This window comes from Vicugna pacos, chromosome 9 (assembly GCF_048564905.1).
Source record: "Vicugna pacos chromosome 9, VicPac4, whole genome shotgun sequence".
Taxonomy (NCBI): Eukaryota; Metazoa; Chordata; class Mammalia; order Artiodactyla; family Camelidae; genus Vicugna; species Vicugna pacos.
In genome coordinates this window covers 42,384,021-42,402,392 of record NC_132995.1, presented here as the reverse complement: position 1 = coordinate 42,402,392, position 18,372 = coordinate 42,384,021, and the positions used below count along the sequence as shown (strand labels likewise).

Genomic DNA, 18,372 nt, shown 5'->3' with positions numbered 1-18,372 from the left:
GTGGGAGGGGGTGAGCTGTGTGTCCTTCTACTCTGCCATCTTGGCATCCTCCCCCTTCAATCTTGTTTTTAAAATGAAGTATAGGCGACATACAATATTTTACTAGTTTCAGGCATATAACATAGTGGTTGGACATTTACAGACATCCCAAATTGATCACCACAATAAGGTGAGTAACCATCTGTCACCACACAAAGTGATTACGATAGTATTGACAATTTTCCCTGTGCTGTACGTTACATCCCCATGGCTGGCTTATTTCATAACTGGAAGTTTTTACCTCTTAATCCCCTTCACATATTTCTCTCAACCTCCCACAACCCCCTCATACTGTTTTTTTTTTAAATCCAGTTAAATGCTATTATGAGCAACACCATCTAAAATATAAGCACCCAAAAGGCTGAAATGAAATGGGTGGGGAGAAATATGCCCAGAAAATATAAAACAGAAGGAAGTTGAGGAAGTTACACTAATGTCAAACCAATCAGATTTTTTAAATGATTTTTAAAATTCAGGCAAAATTTACATATAGTTAAAATTCACCCTTTTTAAGGCCACAGTTTAACGAGTTCTAACAAATGTACACAATCATGTTACCAACACCGCCATGGAGACACAGAACATTTCCGCCTGGGTTCATGTCCCAGCCGTACATTTTAACCTAAGCTCTCTGAGTTTCAGTTTCCTCATTAACAAATTTGGGATAATAACAGATTGTGGTGAAGGCAATGATTTAATACACTTAAAGAACTTAGAACAGTGCTTGGAATAAACCAAGCACCTAATAAATGTTAATAATAACAACTCTAAAAAATTAATTAATTAATTAATTTTTTAATAAGACACAGAACATTTCCATGGCCCCCCAAAATTTCTTGGTGCCCTTGGCAGTCAATCCCTCCCCTCAATTCCCAAAAACTGCTGATTGGATTTCTGTCCTGATGATTTCATCTTTTCCATAATGTTATATAAATGGGAATCATACAGAATACAGCCTTTTGTGTATGGCTTCCTGTACTTAGCATAAGGCTTCTGAGAGTCATCCGTGTTCTAGGTTGTTCCTTTTTATTGCTCAGAACAAATAAATTTTAAGAGAAAAAGGCGCTAGGAGAAGAGAGGATCACCAGATAAGGATAAAATGTTCCATTTGCCCATAAGGCATATTTCAAATTGGTATTGTGGACCCAAAAAAGTAACCTTGAAATACATAAAGCAGAAACTCATGGATATGATCTGGCCCCACCCATTACGCCGTCATCTCCTCCTATTTTCCCGTCACCCCCTCCACTCCAGCCAGGATGGCCTGCCTACCACTCCTTCAGCCCCAAGGCACACTCCCAACTTAGCTCCTTTGCAATTGTCATTCCTCTGCCCAACATTCCTCCCCAGGTATCCTCCTGGATAAATCCCTCACCTTCTTCAAGTCTTTGCTCACAGGTCCCCTTCTTAACAAGACCTCTCCTGTACGTCTTATTTAATAATGCATCGTGTTGTTATAGCATACATGTGTTTTCACATGGATCAAATGCATTTCTTAAAAAACAGAGATCAATAAAACCAGAAAAAAGAGGAACACTCTGGGATTTCACATTACTATAGATGCCAAGCCAGGCAACGTTTTCAGAAAGGACGGGTCCACATGGTTATTAAACGTGCAGATAGGTCAGCTGGGCCTTCATGGCTGTAATTTTGGCAGAATGACAGAGGCGGATGCCAGAATGAAGTAAATTAATGCATAAATAGAAATAAGGATGGGAGACCCAAAGAATATTGAGACCAATATCTTCTTTGTATTTTCAGTAAGTTATAGGCACATACTAACTTCAGGAAACCCGGTGACGTGTAAAGCAGAAAGCAATATAAATTCTGTACTTCAGTTCTGTGACTATTTTTACCTAATACGAAATGAAAAGCCTAAATATAGAATTGTTCCAGTGTTTAAAAGGAGTCGTTCTATTTAGGTTATTGAGCATACCATCACAGAGACAGTCACTAAACCAAACCCCAAATCTCCACTTCCACAGACCTTGGCACTTTCAAAAGGAGCCGTCCCGTGCCAACAGAATCCTAAAGGAAAAGTCTAACCTCATCATACCAAACCACAGCCACAAACACCATGGCTCAAGGAACCCTTTTCCCTGCCATCCACATCTGTCCAAAGCATTTGCAGTCAGTTCTGTTCTGGTCTTCAGTCATCACACACCCAAACTGCCCAGTCTCCCACGACTAAAAAGTCTTTTCTCTGAGACCCATATTCTTTTTACTGGCTTCTCTCTAAACTCTTTCCCTTTTGGTCACAATTCTGTAGGACTGAGAAGTCCTAGAATCCAGATACAGATCTGGTTACAGTAGAAATGTCACCTCTGTGCCCTAAACTGTGGTGACCGTTCCATTGGCCCCGTTGTCAGGAACACATTTTGTTTCGCTCTGCATCTCCGAGGGTTGGTTTGCATTCCTCCTCCCACGGATACAGTTTCCGGGGAATGACTCTGCCCCAGAGCCACACGGTAGCACTGTTCCACCGAGCTAGCTAAGCACCGATCACAACTACTACAGGGGATGCCATTTTAGAGTGACAGCTTCATAAGCTGCTCCCCTCCTGCATTTCTCATTTCCACCAATGGCATCACAGAGCTTGGGAGTCCCCTGTATGTCTCCTTATCCTCCACCCTGTCTTAGCGAGTCGCCCAGCCCAGTCCACCTCAATGATTACACCTCCCAGTTATCTCTCCTGTCTCCTCTCCAATCTGCCACCACCCACAGCTAGTCATCAACTCCTATCTCACCATTCCTACAACAGTGCTCTTATTAGTACCTGAGTCTAGTCTCAACCTCCACCGTGTCACAGCCTCAATCCTATTCCTCACGTACCAAGTGCTCAGAAGAGAGCCCCACAAGCTCCTTGTGTGCATGGCCGGGTCTCAGGTATCACTGAATGAGTAAATGCATGACACGGGTTCCTTTTCTTGCTCCTTTCTCTTCCCCAGCAATCATACTGATGCTACAGTCAGATTTGGGGACGGGAGGCCTGAATGGAAACTGTAAAGATGCTCAGTTCAGGGTTGCACTGACAGGGTGACATCTCCAAATAACTACAGTTCCAAATCAAGTAGCCTTTAGTCATCTCAGTGCAAGGACAGGCGGCAGGGGCCAACAATGACAGAGAATGGCCCAGTGCCCGAAGGCTCGGTTCCCGTCCACCGCTTTCCCCGCTCGTTTTGCTTCCCAGTCCCCACTGGCCCTCCCAGGACTCCCAGCAGTGTTCCCAGCAGTGTTCCCAGCAGCCTCACACCCTGCTGAGTTTGTTTTTCTTTCCTTTCTGGGCTGGGCTGTCTGCAGACACAGCTGATGAGCTATTTAGAGCTCACCAGAGACCTTGGGCCTTTATGAAAGTCTCCAAGATGACAGCTCTTTTAAATGTCCAGTGGTCATTAATGCCAGGGCAAGCAAGTCAATCAATCTGATATGTTTTTATCAGAGCAGCATAAAAAGGGAGAGAGGAAAGGAGGGTGGGTGAAAACTCTAACAGAGAAGGGTCTGAAACTTTTACATGTAAAAGAACGACATGGGAGCTTGTTAAAATGCAGATTCTGACCAACACTGGCCAATGCTGACAGCTGATGGGGGACGAGGGCCTCCAGCCCTTCACACCAAACACACACACACACACACACACACACACACACACACACACACACTCATGCACATTCACCTATCCTCTTAAAATAAATACGTACCTAATACAGAATTTAGAAAATTAATTCTTAAGCTCATATAGACAGTTTCTTAACTGAGATCCCTTTCACAGTTTGCAGACCTATTAATGAAAAACTTTTATGAACCAAAAAGCAAATTCAATGCCTTCTTCCATTTGTTGGTACCATTTCCCTCTAGGACTATGGAAAATCTACAGGGCTTCTAGATGGAGGAGCGAGTACTTAAGTCAAAAGAAATCTTATGGTTGTGCCTGGAGCAGCAGCATAGCTCACAGACAGTCCTGTGGGTTTCATCTGTTAGCTGACTTCACCTTAACTCCTGGATTTCATGTAATAGCTGGGGAGGGGAAAAACTCACAGGTGATGAAGAATCAGCAAACCACAGAAGGACCCTAACGTCCTGGCTTTCCACCTTCAGTCAGGAATTTCACAACCCTTTCTCACCTCAAAGTGACTCCAAAGGGAGCTGCCAGTACCAGCATGGCTCCCCTCTGCTGGGTACTTTTTCCCTCCACGTCGACCCCACTGGTTGCTTCTCCAGCTCACCAGTTAGCACCTTCAATTTGTCAGTCCCTAAGATACTACACAGAAGCCTTGGGCAACGGACAAGAGTCTCTCTACAAACTCCCACCCACCCTCTCCTCAGTCTTCCCCTCTCCACACACTGCTTCCTTCTCTCTGAGCTTCTCACGGCGCCCACAGTTTCATCTGCCTGTTTCACGTACATCTCGTGCATCACAAAGGCTGTGCACTCATTGTGGAAAGTGGACGCCATGCTTCTGGCAAGCCCCATGCGAGGCGATGAGCGCACGGTACCGGGGACACATTAGAGCTGCAAAACCTGAATTGACTTAGGCACCGATCCCAAGCCAGCCCTCATTCCAGCAAAATAAAATAAACACTGGGGGATTATTAAAGGGTGTGGTAGGGTGTGCCAATGAGCACACACTCTCCCAGGGGGCTCCGTAATACACAGGAACAAGGAACACTGGTGGAGTTGCCCGGACAGGACGGCACACTAACAGACAGAACCCTGGGTGCACCGCATCACGGCCCACACTCCAAACACCAAATGGTGCTGGACCAGCCCTCTTGGGCCACCAAGATTAGTGCTGTTCTGACACATTATCTGGCAGTGAATCAGCTTTCATGTGGAACCCCTTCCCTGAAGGCCCAAACTTAATTCTCCAACCTGAGATTTCTCAGTGACAAAAGCAAGACCTACAAGGCCAGCATGGAGCACAGACTTAGAATCACTGGCTAGGCTGCTACATAGATAAACTGTAGGGGAGAGGAATGAGCCGTTATCAGCGAGCCTGGAGAAACCCTAAATTCTGAAATCTGTCCGCCTTAACAGCAGACAACAATTTCTCCAACCTAACACCATGCTGTTTTAGTTTACCTAAGTTGCTGAGTGATACATTTTTTTAAAATTGTGAAATATACCATGTAAACAAAAGAATACACTAAATATATATTCAGTTGGAAAAAAGAATAATAAAATGAACACCCAGGGACCCACCATCCAGGCCAAGAAATAACATTTCCAGTACCCAGAAGCTTTCATCGTGCTTTCTTCCTCATTAAACCCCTACGTGATAACCCTGAATTCAGGAGAATGGTTCATTATTCCCTTCCACTTTTTATAGTTTTGCCACCTGAGAAGGTACCCATAAAAAAAAAATAGGGTTTCATTTCAAATTTTTAAACTTTACATAAATGACATCACACTGTACACTTTTTTGTGTGATCATCTGCTGCTCTTGTTCAACACTATGTTTCTGACATTCCACCATACTGATGTAACTATCTCTCCCCCATCTTTGCTATGGGACAGTATTTCACTGTAGGACTATACAACAATTAATGATAGTAACTCTTTCTTTACTCAGCCAGACCCACTAGTGGGACGCTGACATGGTCTGTCTGCTAATAAATTCCTGACCGTGAATTGTTGGTGGTGATCCTATGCTGATGTCCATGTGGCAGAGCAGATGGTAAAACAACCAGAGGTGCTTCACCTGATGATCAGTAAAGAGTGGGCAAGATCCCACTAAGAAATGGAGCTGTGAGGCCGTGCTTAGCAAGCACATGGGAGCTTTGCTGGATGAACATGGGTAGATGAACCCTTAAGATAAAACCCTTACATGGTGCCAGTTCTAAGGCTTTATGAAGCAGGGAGAGGAGAGGAAAAGGTCCATCTGACACTGCAATCTTCACCTTCATGGGCACGTCAGAGCACCTTTGATCATGGAGAACAGCAACAAGTCCAAGAAAAACCTACCCTTCAGACAGCGAAAGCTAAATATTTAGTCTGAGAGGCGGCAGGCAGAAGCCCATCATTCTCTCTACCTCAGGAAACCAAGGACAGCAGAGGATTGTCCCTGAATCCTGAAGGTTTGATTCATCACCCTCCTAACTACAGTCTCCTGGATGTGAATGTTTCAGTAATGCCATACTTCCCAGGTTTGGCAGTGGGGAAGTGGGGCACAAAAGACAGTCCCCAGATGCAACCCCAGCCCCGTCACCTTCACAGAGCCCTCCCAAAGTACGAGGCCCTCAGATGGATGTAGTTCAGCTCAGTTCATTCCTACAGTGACCCAGGTGATAGCCCCATTTTACACCTGAAAACACTGAGAGGCTGCGAAGTTGAGTGACTTGTCCAATATCATACAGCAAGTAAATGACAGACCAGGATTCAATCTGCGTCTTCTGATTCCAAAGCCCCACGCTCATCCAGCAGACGACTCTGCTGCCACCTAGGCATGCAGGCTGGCCTCTCTAAATGCAGCAGCAATGGGGAAAGGAGGGTTTTAGGGAAGCAGAAGATGTTACATCTCGGTGATACTTCCAAAAGTGCTGCTGAATGGCAACAGGTTCCATGCGAACACATGATAAATTTAGATGGCAGAGGCCTGTGGAAACTCACAGGCCACACATAGAAAATGCTACCATAGCTGGGCAGACAGAGGAGGCCTCCCCATACGACTTAAATGACCTAGAAAGCACTTTGCCCATCAGTAATTAACTAACAGTGAACATGTGTTATGGGCAAAAGTGCACCCCATTTTCTGCTGAAGCCTGGCTGCTGCTGTAACAGTCAACAATCCTCAACACAAACAACACCAGAGGAGGGGTATCCAGATATGTGACTTTCGAGGTCTATCAACTAGAGAACTTCAGAGAGCAACAAACAGGTCAAAAACTGAAGTCCAAACCTGTCAAGAGCTGAACTGTGACTTTCAGCACCAAATTAAGTGACATCAGTTGTCAGACATCAACTTTCCAACCAGCTAAAGGACCAAGATGGCAGGTATTAATGCCAGAGCTAAGAAGGCATTATTCTCAAAGAGTGAATGGCTGAGGTGTTCTTCTCCACCATCTACTCGCCCCTGAATAGATTCTGTTTTCTCTAGTTCTGGGTTCCAATCATGCCTCTCGTGATACAAGATTTGCCAATTATACTGTTGGTCCTTAACTGGTAAGCCTCAACTATTTATCCCAACTTAGAGGTCATCTTGTGAGTCACAGAGAAGAGTGACCAGTCTTCAGGGTATGAGATAAGACATTTGCAGAGGCTTGAAGAAAAGATGACAAGGAAATGGTACCTCTGTTTCTAATGATGCTACAGACAATAGAACAAAATATTCAACCCTCTCTTGTTCCTGACACTTGCCAGGCACCAAAACCCAACAAACCCTCAAAACAACCAAATCCAGAGAGGCAGACGACTGTCCTCAGAGGGACCTTTCCAGCTGCTGTGGGTAATGGCTAAAATATACTCTGTTTCTTAAAGCATTACACCCCTACTCCCTGGGATTTGTCTGGGAAGACTTTTACCAGTTATTCGCCTACTCTGCGCAAATAATGGTTTACAAACTATATTCCATATGATTCTTTTCCTTAATATTCCCTTAAAATGTCTGGGGATTTTGTACATTGTAATAAGCAAGAAAACGGGTTCCCAACCTCCTCATCTCTCTAATGCACTTAAAACTATTCCCCTGCCTGGGAATTCAACTGCCGTGGAAATGGTTTGCACCTTTAACACAACACAAGTATAAGATGGGAATGTCAGTAAATAAAATTACGTCATTTGTGATGAGTACCAAATATAAGGTAGCTCAGACTCTGAGTGCAGGAAGTCTTCACCAACACTCCCAAGGGAATCATGAATCAATCCCCACAAACAGGAATGCACAGACAGAAAACTTCACATGCAAAGAACCACTGCTCTAGGTGTTTCTATGTGCATCCTAGAAGGATAGCTGTGGCCGCTGTATCGGATGTATTAAAAAAAAAAGCAGTCAGGCTCTGTTCAACAGTTCCTCTTATCCAAATATCCAATTTGGCCAGTCCCTATCTTGTCAAGGAATCCACGACCCTTCTGAGAATCCTGAGTTTTGTCTTCCCCCCAGGCCCTCTTAACACACTTATAAGTCTTTTAAGTTAGTTATAAGCTCTCTGGAAATCTCCAGCAGTTTCTAACATAAATTGTTCCTCACCACTTCCCAATGTGTTTTCAAGAGCTCTAAGCGACTTCCCAGCTCCTCTCATCCATAAGGCCAGCGGTGGGGCGGTGGATGGGGGTCTTACCGGGATCTCCCACCAAAGCAGTTTGTGCTGGGAGGCTGGTGCCGGGTCTCTGGAGCGACAGCTGTCCCGCTGGACTCTCTTGAAGGTGGCTGTGAACCTGGAAAGGGGACCCATCATGGGAAAAGACAGAAACATTGACACGCTCAAACCTCTGTGTGAGATGTGGGTACAGGAACGGGGCTAACTTCTGTTTTAGAGCGTCCCACCCCGGTGGGATGCGGCCCGTCCAGCAAGCTGCAGCCGCCAGCAGGAGAAGGACAGGGGCGGCCAGGTGAGATCTGATTGAGGCCACAAAACAGAGGGTCTCAAACCTGGGAAATAATTTTTCTTCTCCAAGATCTTCAAGAACGTCGAAAGCACTTACAAGCATGCTGTCTTATATGTTAAATGAACTTCGGCCACACCACATAAGACAGAGGACGGATGCTGGCCATGCAATGGGGGCAAGGAACTGGGGCGTCGCTCGACATCACAAGCAGGGAGCTTTTAAAAAGCCAAATCAGTTTTGATCCAAATCAAATCATGATATTCTTCTGATCAAAAACTCTTCAACAGCTTTCTGCTCCTTTGGATGAGGTTCAAAATCCTTACTAAGGTCTCTGAGGCTGCAGTTCTCAGCCGACCTGCTTCTGTGACCTCACCTCCTACCACTCCCCGTCTTGCTCCCCATGATCCAGCCACCCTGGCTGCCTCTGTACCCGCCTCTGTACCCACCGCGGGCCACGTTCCCTCCCACCTGAGAGCTTCTGCACCTGAGATCCCTCCACCTCTTACTCAGCCACCCCTTTATCCCACATCCCTTCCTTGGCCTGTCTAAACTCCTCATACTCCAGCGGGTTTCAGCTTCCTCAGAGAAAGCTTCCCCAGCCCCCAATTTACATGAGATCCCCTAAAGCACAGCACTCTTCCTTTATAGCTTGTGTCACAGTTACAATTATATAATTATGTATGCTTTTCCTCATTTGATGCTTAACATCCCCTGCCCCCCGCCCCAAGTAGATAAGTAAAGACCATGTGAATTCTGTCCCTGCCATCTGGCTAGCACCTGGTCCAAGAGCTAATACAAACCAAGTGCTCAATTATGGATCTATGTGTTGAATGAGTCAATGGCACGTGTTTTTCTAGATACAGCAAAAGTACCGCGAGCACCACACAGCCTGGTTGAATAAGGAGTCTTAGCAGTCAAGGCCCAGCCAATCACTGAGATCTTACCCAAATGCCCTTGAAACAGAATTCAAATCTCACCCCTGAAGCTACAGAAAGCCTGTTAGGGGCCTGGAAAGTGCCACAGTTACATCACATTTAATGAGAAAAATTATGGAGAAAGCCAACCCATTTCAGATCTCAGCCTTCATGAAGTAATTTCCTGCTAGATCCAAAGGTGACTAATTTCAGACTAGATCAAAAGAAACAAACTGCCCACATTCAGGACAGAGCAGGAGACACTCCAATATCCCCGCTTCTTGCCTATAATTTGCTAATGTGAATCTCTGAGACATATGGCTCCTCTTTCCCGACCAAAACTGGCTCATAAAAGACAAGATCCCCAGGAAGTTTAACTGGATTGGGAAGAAGAAAAACGGGCCCAATAACATTTAATAAAGATGTCTTATTTTCCAAAGCCCGTGTGGGATGAAAAGATGTTTTTCCCTGCTCTCAAACCAAACAACATGCTTACAAAGACTTGACATTTATTTTGGTCCTTTATCAGGAAATAGTCCTTGAAAAATCATGCCATGATTTTGATCCACGACTCTAAGAAGAGTCAGGGCTGGCTGAGTAGTCCCCAAACCCAGGGATAGAACCAAGCTCTGGGCACCTCTTCCGGCCCCCCTGCCCCACCGCGCCCCGTCCCGGCACAGCCCCGGGGAGCAGGGCGGCACTCACCATCCGTCACGGCACTGCCATTAGGCACGCTTCCCAGATCAACAGTGGGCCCGTCCAGGAAAATTGTCAGCTCACCACCCGAGACAACACCGCCTTTGTTTTCAGTCTGCAGGTTCAGGGTCAGCTGCGTGTTCTCCACTGTTGGACACAAAAAGCAACATGGGTGGACAAAAGCAGATGTACCCCGAGTTAAGATTCTGTGAGTTATAAGCCCCTACTTCAGCTACTCTGGCTTCCCTGGCAACATTTCTCTGCATCTTCAAACTTGTCTTATGGCATGGAAGAAAGAATGGGAAGGAATATGCCTGACTGTCATCATTGTATTAGTCTGGTGGGAAAGGCTGTACTCGTTTTTTCCTAAACATTTTACATCATTAGGTTAGCAAAGTAATTTCTAAATTACTTATTTGTTTGCTTATACCTGCAGGATCATAAGAGAATAGTAAAGGATATGGATGGCATACAGAGGAAGAAGGAAGTCACAAGCAGCCATCCCCCCCCATGCAAAGAACGGTGGCCAAAAGGACTGAAACAGGTCAGGAGAGCCCCAGGAGAAGCCATCAGGAGTCATCTCTAGATAAAGGATTGTAGGGACTTATTTGTGTTAAAAAGTTGCTTGTTTCGCTAATTTTCAATCCTGAAAATGTTTCACTTTGAAATAAGGCAAAAAAAAAAATTTAAAGAACAAAAATTCAATATGGGCACAGTGACAGGGACCAGGGTGAGTCCCGTAAGGCGAGACTAGTCGACACGTGGCTGTATGACTGGGGTGAGAAGACAGCTCAGAGTCACCCAGCCCCTGGAGCACTAGGCAAATCCAGCCCTGTGGGCAAACAAGAACAAACTGACACGAGGCAGAAGCACCAATCCCTGGGCGGGCTGGAAACCGCAGCACACACACCCTACCCCCCACCCACCCCACTGCCAAGCCTGGCCACACTGAACGGCTTCCATCCAGTTACTGCCCAGGAGCAATAGCCTCGGCTTCAGGGCTGTTCGATAATTACCAAGAAACAGCAGCATTTATGAGGACTTCCAAAGGGTATGCAGTCCTTCCATGCCTCCCCACATCTTACAAAGCCAGATCAGGAAAGTGCCACATATTCCAACCTCCCTCCCCACCCACACTACCCATCAAACCACTACTTCATTTTATCTCTTAGTTGCTACTGTATTATTATAAACTTGTTTTCTAGAACAAGGCAGGGTATGTATAAATAACTATCTCCATGAGCATTTCCTAGAGACAATCTCCCCCTACCAAAAAAAAAAAAAAAAACCTGCCCTACATCTAAGAAACAGACACAGCCCTTTAAGAACTTAGCAGAAAAATAAGTCTCCATCAATTTGATGATCTACCATGATAAGGCAGAAACCAGTTATCCTTCAGGTATTCAAGCTCTCAAAGCATCTCTCCCTTCCCTCAATCTTTCCTCCCTGAAATGGATCACCCAAATCCTTTCGAGTCTGTTTTCAGTCAGTTTCCCTAAGTGGGTTGGTGAGTTCCAAATATTTCTATAAATTAACACTTGTAATCTGAAAACTAGTTCCTTAAAAAGCCCAAGGGGGAAAGAACTGAGGCCCTTCAACCAGCAGCAGCACTTGTCAGCCATGCAAATGAGCCCCCTTGGAAGTGGCTCCTCCAGCCCCAGTCCAGCTTTCAGATGATTACAGCCCAGCCAATATACCAACTGCAACCTCATGAGAGATCCCAGGCCAGAATGCCCAGCTAAGCTGCTCCCAAATCCTGATCCACTGAAACTTTGAGATAATAAATGTGCTGTTTTTTTTTTTTTTTTAAGTCAACTATCATGCTGAGATCCAGGCCCTAAGTCAGGAGAGCTGGCAGGAGAGCACAGAGACTGAGGGCAAGTACCAGTCAGGCAGACTGGATTCATATCTCAGTTCTACTACCTAGTAGCTATGCAGTACTACACAAATTACTTAACATGAACATTGGTCTCTCTGCATGCAAAACAGAGGCAGCAAGAACACATTTTTCAGAAAACATATGTAAAGAATTAAACAGCACCTGGTAGGTTCCTGGTAAGATGCCATTTTTATTACTTCCCTGTTGACTCTCCTGTTTTTCAGCTGAAGAGTCCCAACTTCTCTCAGTCTAACCCATTCGTTGTATTCTTGCTCTTCTCTTGACTTTTCTAAGCCTTTTTCAGGTTTTGGCAACAAACTCCAAGGTCAGCCAAAATCTTCCAATGTCAGCCACATTTGTACTGCAAGGATGAACAATCTTCTAGTCTTGTTTCTAGGATACTTCTTAAAGATGCCCTGTCCACCACTGTCAGAAATGTGCTGAGATGAGAATTCTCAAAGGGCTCCTTGGTTCCCTTCTTGAAATCTCAAAGGCCATCACTTTACAAGTGGAGTGTACACTTTTCCCCTCCTTCCTGGAGGGATGATAATATTCAATAGGAAGAAAGAAGAGCCCAAGGCCTCTTGCTGCTCATTTCAAACTCCTGACAGTCACCCTACCATGGTCCTCTGACAAAGCCTGGGCAGAGCCTACATTTCTCTCTTCACGGTCTCATCTCAAGGTTCCAGCTTAGCTCTTCTGTCTGGTTTTCTGGTCACTGTGTCCAGCAGTCATTATATATGCATAGATTCAGAAGTTACTTTGCAACTCTTTGGGAGTTCAAAAAGAGCCAGTAAAGGGGGAGGTCTTTTTTTCTTTAAACTAAGCTTCTGAGAACATAACCCTCTACTGTTCTACTTACCATAAAGAAAGTTCAGAGAGACCTCAGTCCATCCCCATCATACCCAAGTGATTGAATTGAACATCACTAACAGCAAGACAACCTGACACCCACATGCTTCCTGACATGATACAGTATGAAGTACACAACATCGCTTTTAAAGTCCTCTTGCAAAAGCATTTAACCTAAGTCCAATCAAGCCTCTAAACCTCCTTCCCAGTTTACATGAAATAAGAGGACAGAGGAACAAATTCATGAGGAAACAATCAGACTAACCCAGAATATGGGGCATCTATACAGTGACTATCCTGGACTCCTCAAAAAGTCAGTGTCATTAAGCACAGGCAAGAAGACTCCTTAAAGGAACATAGCTACCAAATCTCTTGTGTGAATTTTAATTAAACCTTGGTTTGAAAATATATTTAGACAACTGGAGAAATTTGCATCCAGACTGGATATTGAATGATGTCTGAAATTACTGCTGACTTTCTTAGGTTTAATAATGGCACTGTGGCTTTATTTAGGAATGTTCTTACTCTTGGGAGATTCAAGAGTAGATGATGATGACATCTATACTTATTCTCAAATGGTTTTGCAGAATAGGCTGAAGTGTCATGATGTCTACCTTCAAATGGTTCAGGGAAAACAATGCACATGCACACACCTCCAGGCTGACACATCTAGGGTCAAACAAATGGAGCAAAATCTTAGCAAGTGTTGGTTCTCGGTGGAGGGCATTTGGGCATTCATTGTGTTACTCTTTCAATTATTTTGTAGGTTGGAAAATTTCATGATAAAAAGTTTGGGAAAGGGTTTTTTTTTTTTAATTGGCAAGGCTATTAAAAAATTAAACCTCTGAGAACAGAACACTCTATTATTCTCTTTTAAAAAAAAAAAAAAACCTGAGCCAGGGGAGCCCTACAATGCATAATAGGACTAAAGAAACCATGAGCTAACTGAGTGACATGCTTGAGCATACAGGGGAGGCTGAAAGGAGTAAGTGTGGCTGGAAAACATATACTGGAATCCGAGCTATAAATAGCAGCATTAACCACCTCGCCGTGGGGCCCTCAGGTTTTACTGCGGCCACACTGTCAACTCCACAAAGGGCCTTTCTCTCGCACCAGGTCTTCGCGCTGCCTTTTGAGGTACTGCTCAAAAGTCACAAAACTGATGAAAACATGGGTGTGGTAAGGCGAGTTCCAGAAGGAGAATCGGATTTAGCGTAAGAGACTCACCAACTAGCCCTCGACCTCGCCCGGCCCTGCTCTGCCTGTGAGTGTGCAGTTCCCACGTGTGCAGTGAGCACCCATTCTTCCCGTCACTGAGATCCAACAGGCTCAGAACAGACAAAAGGCTGTGCTCCTGGGTGTTTCTATTCTAGCTGGGGCAAACAGACAATAAGCAATGTGGCTTTTTTTAAAAACTAAATTGCATAATCTGTTAGAAGGTGGTAAATGCATGAAAAATAAATGAAAGGAGGGGAAAGGGAAGGAAAATGCAAGAGTTTGGAGGAGGGTTTGGCATGCTGAGAGTGTCTCACTGGGAAGGTGACAACTGAGCAAAGACTTAAAAGAAGGATGAGGCAGGGGAGCCACATAAGTATCTGGAGGAAGAATATTCCAGGCAGAGAGAGAAGGAAACACAGATAGGGGCATGCTGGGCAGGTCTGAGGCACAGCAGGGAGGCTGGTGTGGTCAGAGGGGATGAGGAAATAGGGGAGCAGGAGACGAGGGCAGTCAGAAATCAGATTCACAAGGAAGACCTTGGAGCCCCTGCAAGGTCTCCGGCGTTTATTCTGCATGAGATCAGGAGCCATTAGACGATTGTGAGCAAGGAAGGGCTGTGACTTCTGTTGTAGCACAACCACTATGGCTGCAGGAGGAGCAAGAGCTGAAGCAGACAAGACCTGGGAGGAGGTTACTGCAATATTCCAGGCAGGAGCAGCTGGGGGCTCGGGCCAAGGCGACAGCAGTGTCTTCTGGGAACAGGGTGCCTATGGGAGACTGCCTCTTCCTCCTTCTTTCCAGCCCGTTAGGAAAGACCCATGGCTCCCCGCCGAGCACATCGCCAGGCCTCACAGGCCCCCCAGGCCCCGCAGGCTCTTGGAATCAAAGCTTTGGGCAAGTCATAGGCAGGGGCTGCAAAAGAGCACCAAGTGAGAGCATGGCTAGAGGAAGTCAGATTCAATTACGACCAAATGGAACATATATAATGAAACTATTCCGCTGGCAAGAGACCTTAGTTCCTTCAAGAAAGCCAAGCCCCTGAGCTCATGCTAACTTCAGCAATCAGCAAACGTACTCCTGTTCTAAGTACCCACTGGTGACCAAGACCTGGTAACTGGTGATGCTACTTAATGGAAGTTGACAGACAGCAGCAGGGCTGGCTATTAGAAGCTAGAGGCAAAGAATTTGAAAAGTCCTCAAGGGCTGTGCCAAGAGATCCCTTTAAAAGCTAGCACACAAGGAGAGACAAGCGGAGAGCAGGTGCTTCCTGATGGAAGCGCACACCACCTCATCAAAAGGGGAGAAATAAGAACTCTGATCAGATCAAGCCTCTAGATCCTGAGCTCGATAAGGATGAGTTTACAGGAAACAGAGAGGGACAGAGGAACATGCTGAACTACAGTTCAGGGACACAAACAGCAAAACCCAACATGTGGGAAACTACGGGACAAACTGTCCAGTTTCTTCAACAATGAATTGCAAGGGGGAAAAGGAGGAAGGAGAAACATACTGATTAAAAGAGACTTAAGAGACATATCAATCTTGTTTGGATCCTGATTCAAACAAACCCATGGTGGGGGAAAAATATTTCTAAGACAACTGAGGAAATGTAGAATCTCACTGAACATCTGATGATACTAAATGATTACCATTAAGTTTCTTGGGTATGAAATTGGTTTTATAATTATAGCTGTTCAGAGTCCTTATCTTTTAGGGATACATACTGAAATATTTGTAAATGAAACATGTCTGGGACTTAAATAAAAACAGCCTAGTGGGAGGGAGGGCAGGAACTGCAATCCGTATCTGTGCAGCTGGGCGACAGGCACGTGGGGGCTCACGGGCTACACTTGCCATGTACTCTTGGCAACTTCTACCACTTTATTTTTCAAGCCACCAAACCTAAGGTACAAACAGTGACTGGAAATTAAAAAACTTACATGAATTCAACATTCACACATACAGTTTGAAATACAAAAAAGTAGAAAATAAACAATCAAACTGCTGAGGGAGTAGCTCCTACTCTTATTTTCAAAGTCTCAGATTTGCAAGCAGCTTCAGGTTAATAATTTCCTATGGGGAAGAGCTGTTACGTGCAACAGGGATGAGTAATATTTTTCTAAGAGTTACTTTTTCCTTTTCCTGACTTGGATTTTTTAATATGTTTTTTGCATATGGTACTGATAAGTATAGATAAATAGGGTATGGAAGCTGCTTTCCTTATTCCAACAGAATAAAAAACCTACATAAACCAACACTGCCAAACTGTGCCCCTAGAATGCAATTCAGTTATGAAATCCAGAAGTCCTGCCTGGACAGTTTTACTACAGTGTATGAAAGAACTTTCTGCTCTAGAATCTTCCACCATCACTGTCCCTCACCAAAATGTATGTGTACAGGCTTATATCTTTTAAGAGGAAAAATCTTTTTTTTTCCTTTTTTTTTCCTAACTCAGAATATAAATATAAGGATTTACCTGAAAATTTGAGAAAAATAAAACAGGACACAAAAGTGGGATACTTTGAAGAAAGACCAAGTATTCTCGGGCCAAGAGTCTCGGAAGCTTGATGAAGATGTGATTGATTTGGCCTTAACAGAGCTGTTCAGTGGAACAAACAAACCTCCTTCTTCCTGCCTCCTTCTGCCCTCAGTCCCATAGGCCCATCAAAAGAAAGTGAAAATAAGCAGGGCTTTCATTAACAGGTCAGCGTCCATTCTACATGGAGCTGTGAAACACTGGTGCACAGAGGGACGGAGCCGGAGGACATTCCAGAAGGGCAGAGAGAAAACAGCCTCCTTTCCAGACCCAGTTCCCCATAACAGACACACACAGACTGGAGGCTACCCCAGGTTTAAAGAGAACCCTCTTTCACGTCCCCTTCGCAGTAAAGGAAGCCAGAGGCTTCCAGGATTTACTGTTACAACGTCTCTTTGGCTTCCAACCTTAGCCAGAGCCTAACAAGGGAAAGTCTTTTCTCCCAAGCTAGCAGCAGGTTGTAAACACTGGAATTCCCACCGGGGTACCAATGTTGGCTCTGCTTCATTCCACCTCCCCTCAGTCCCCTTCACCCCCACCTTGGCACTGTCTTCCCAGAACACAGGGTGTAAGGAAGACTCCACCTTTCGTAGGCTGCTGCTGCTGCGAGTTCATCCTTCATCATCTCTAAATTAAAGTCTTGATCTACTGAGGGTTGCATTAACTCCTCTAAAAATGAAAATGGCTTCATTTTTCAAAGCCAGTTTGTAAACTTTTATTTTTCTCCTTTTTGCCTTGTTCATTCATTCAAGAAGCATTTTCTGGGCATCCACCCTCTGCCTGACACCGGGCTAGAAGCTGTGTTATAATGAAGAATGAAAACAGATACAGTCACTGCTTTTAGGAACCTCATAAGTCAGTGGAAGAAACACAAGTAACTAAAAACATGTAAAGTTGCACCTGTGAAACAGATTTCATACAAGAGAACTTATGGTCCCATGAGCGCTGGGTATCTGGCCTGGTCAGGGCATCAGGAAAAGTTTCCTGAGGAACTGATGACTCAACTGTGATCTGAAGTTTCTGGTAGAGAGCTAGCAGGTTAGGGGGTGAAGCAGGCTGCGGAGGAAGATCCTTCCGGGCAGAGGAAATACCATGTGCAAAGGCCCCGTGGCACAATGGACTGGCTGCATTCAGGAAACTGAACACAGATGAGTGGGGCTGGACCGGAATGTGAGCCAAATGGGGTAGGAGAACTAGGTGGTGAGAAGACACTGCAGTGGCTTGTGGACTCACCATGTCAGAGTTCTTCTCTATCCTAAGAGCAGCAGCCTGATACTTAAGGGCTTTTAATCAAGATGTGACAATATCAGCATCGTGATTTCCGAAAGCATTCCATAGCATGGAAAAGAGACTGGAAAGAAGTAAGATTAGATACAAGCAGAACAGACAAGAGGCCAGAGGCAAGGGCCAGGACACTAGAGGTGGGGCTGTAAGAAGTGGGCAGACTTGCAAAGGTAAAAACCAAGAGAATCTGAAAACAGATTAGCAAAAAGCGGTAGAGGGACCAAAGACAATTTCTAGGTTTCTAACTTACTTAACTAGACAAACAGAGGATCTATGCACTGAAATACAGAACACTGGAAGAGGACCAGGTCTGGGGAAGAGGTGATAAGTTCAGATTTGGACAAGCTGATTTTGAGGTGCTTCTGGCATATCCAGAAGGAAACAGCAAGACAGTAGTCATGTACTGGGTGTGC

At 45.0% G+C, this 18,372-nt stretch overlaps 1 protein-coding gene across 1 annotated transcript in view; it reads right to left on the bottom strand.

Moving 5' to 3' along the window:
* WWP2 (WW domain containing E3 ubiquitin protein ligase 2) overlaps positions 1 to 18,372 on the bottom strand; it is a 117,530-nt gene that overhangs the window by 59,195 nt on the left and 39,963 nt on the right. Inside the window, exons 5-6 of the mRNA XM_031680766.2 lie at positions 10,200 to 10,337; positions 8,313 to 8,409 (exon numbers count right to left, since the gene is read on the bottom strand). Coding sequence (XP_031536626.1) covers positions 8,313 to 8,409; positions 10,200 to 10,337 — 235 coding nt within the window. The remainder of the gene's footprint in view (positions 1 to 8,312; positions 8,410 to 10,199; positions 10,338 to 18,372) is intronic.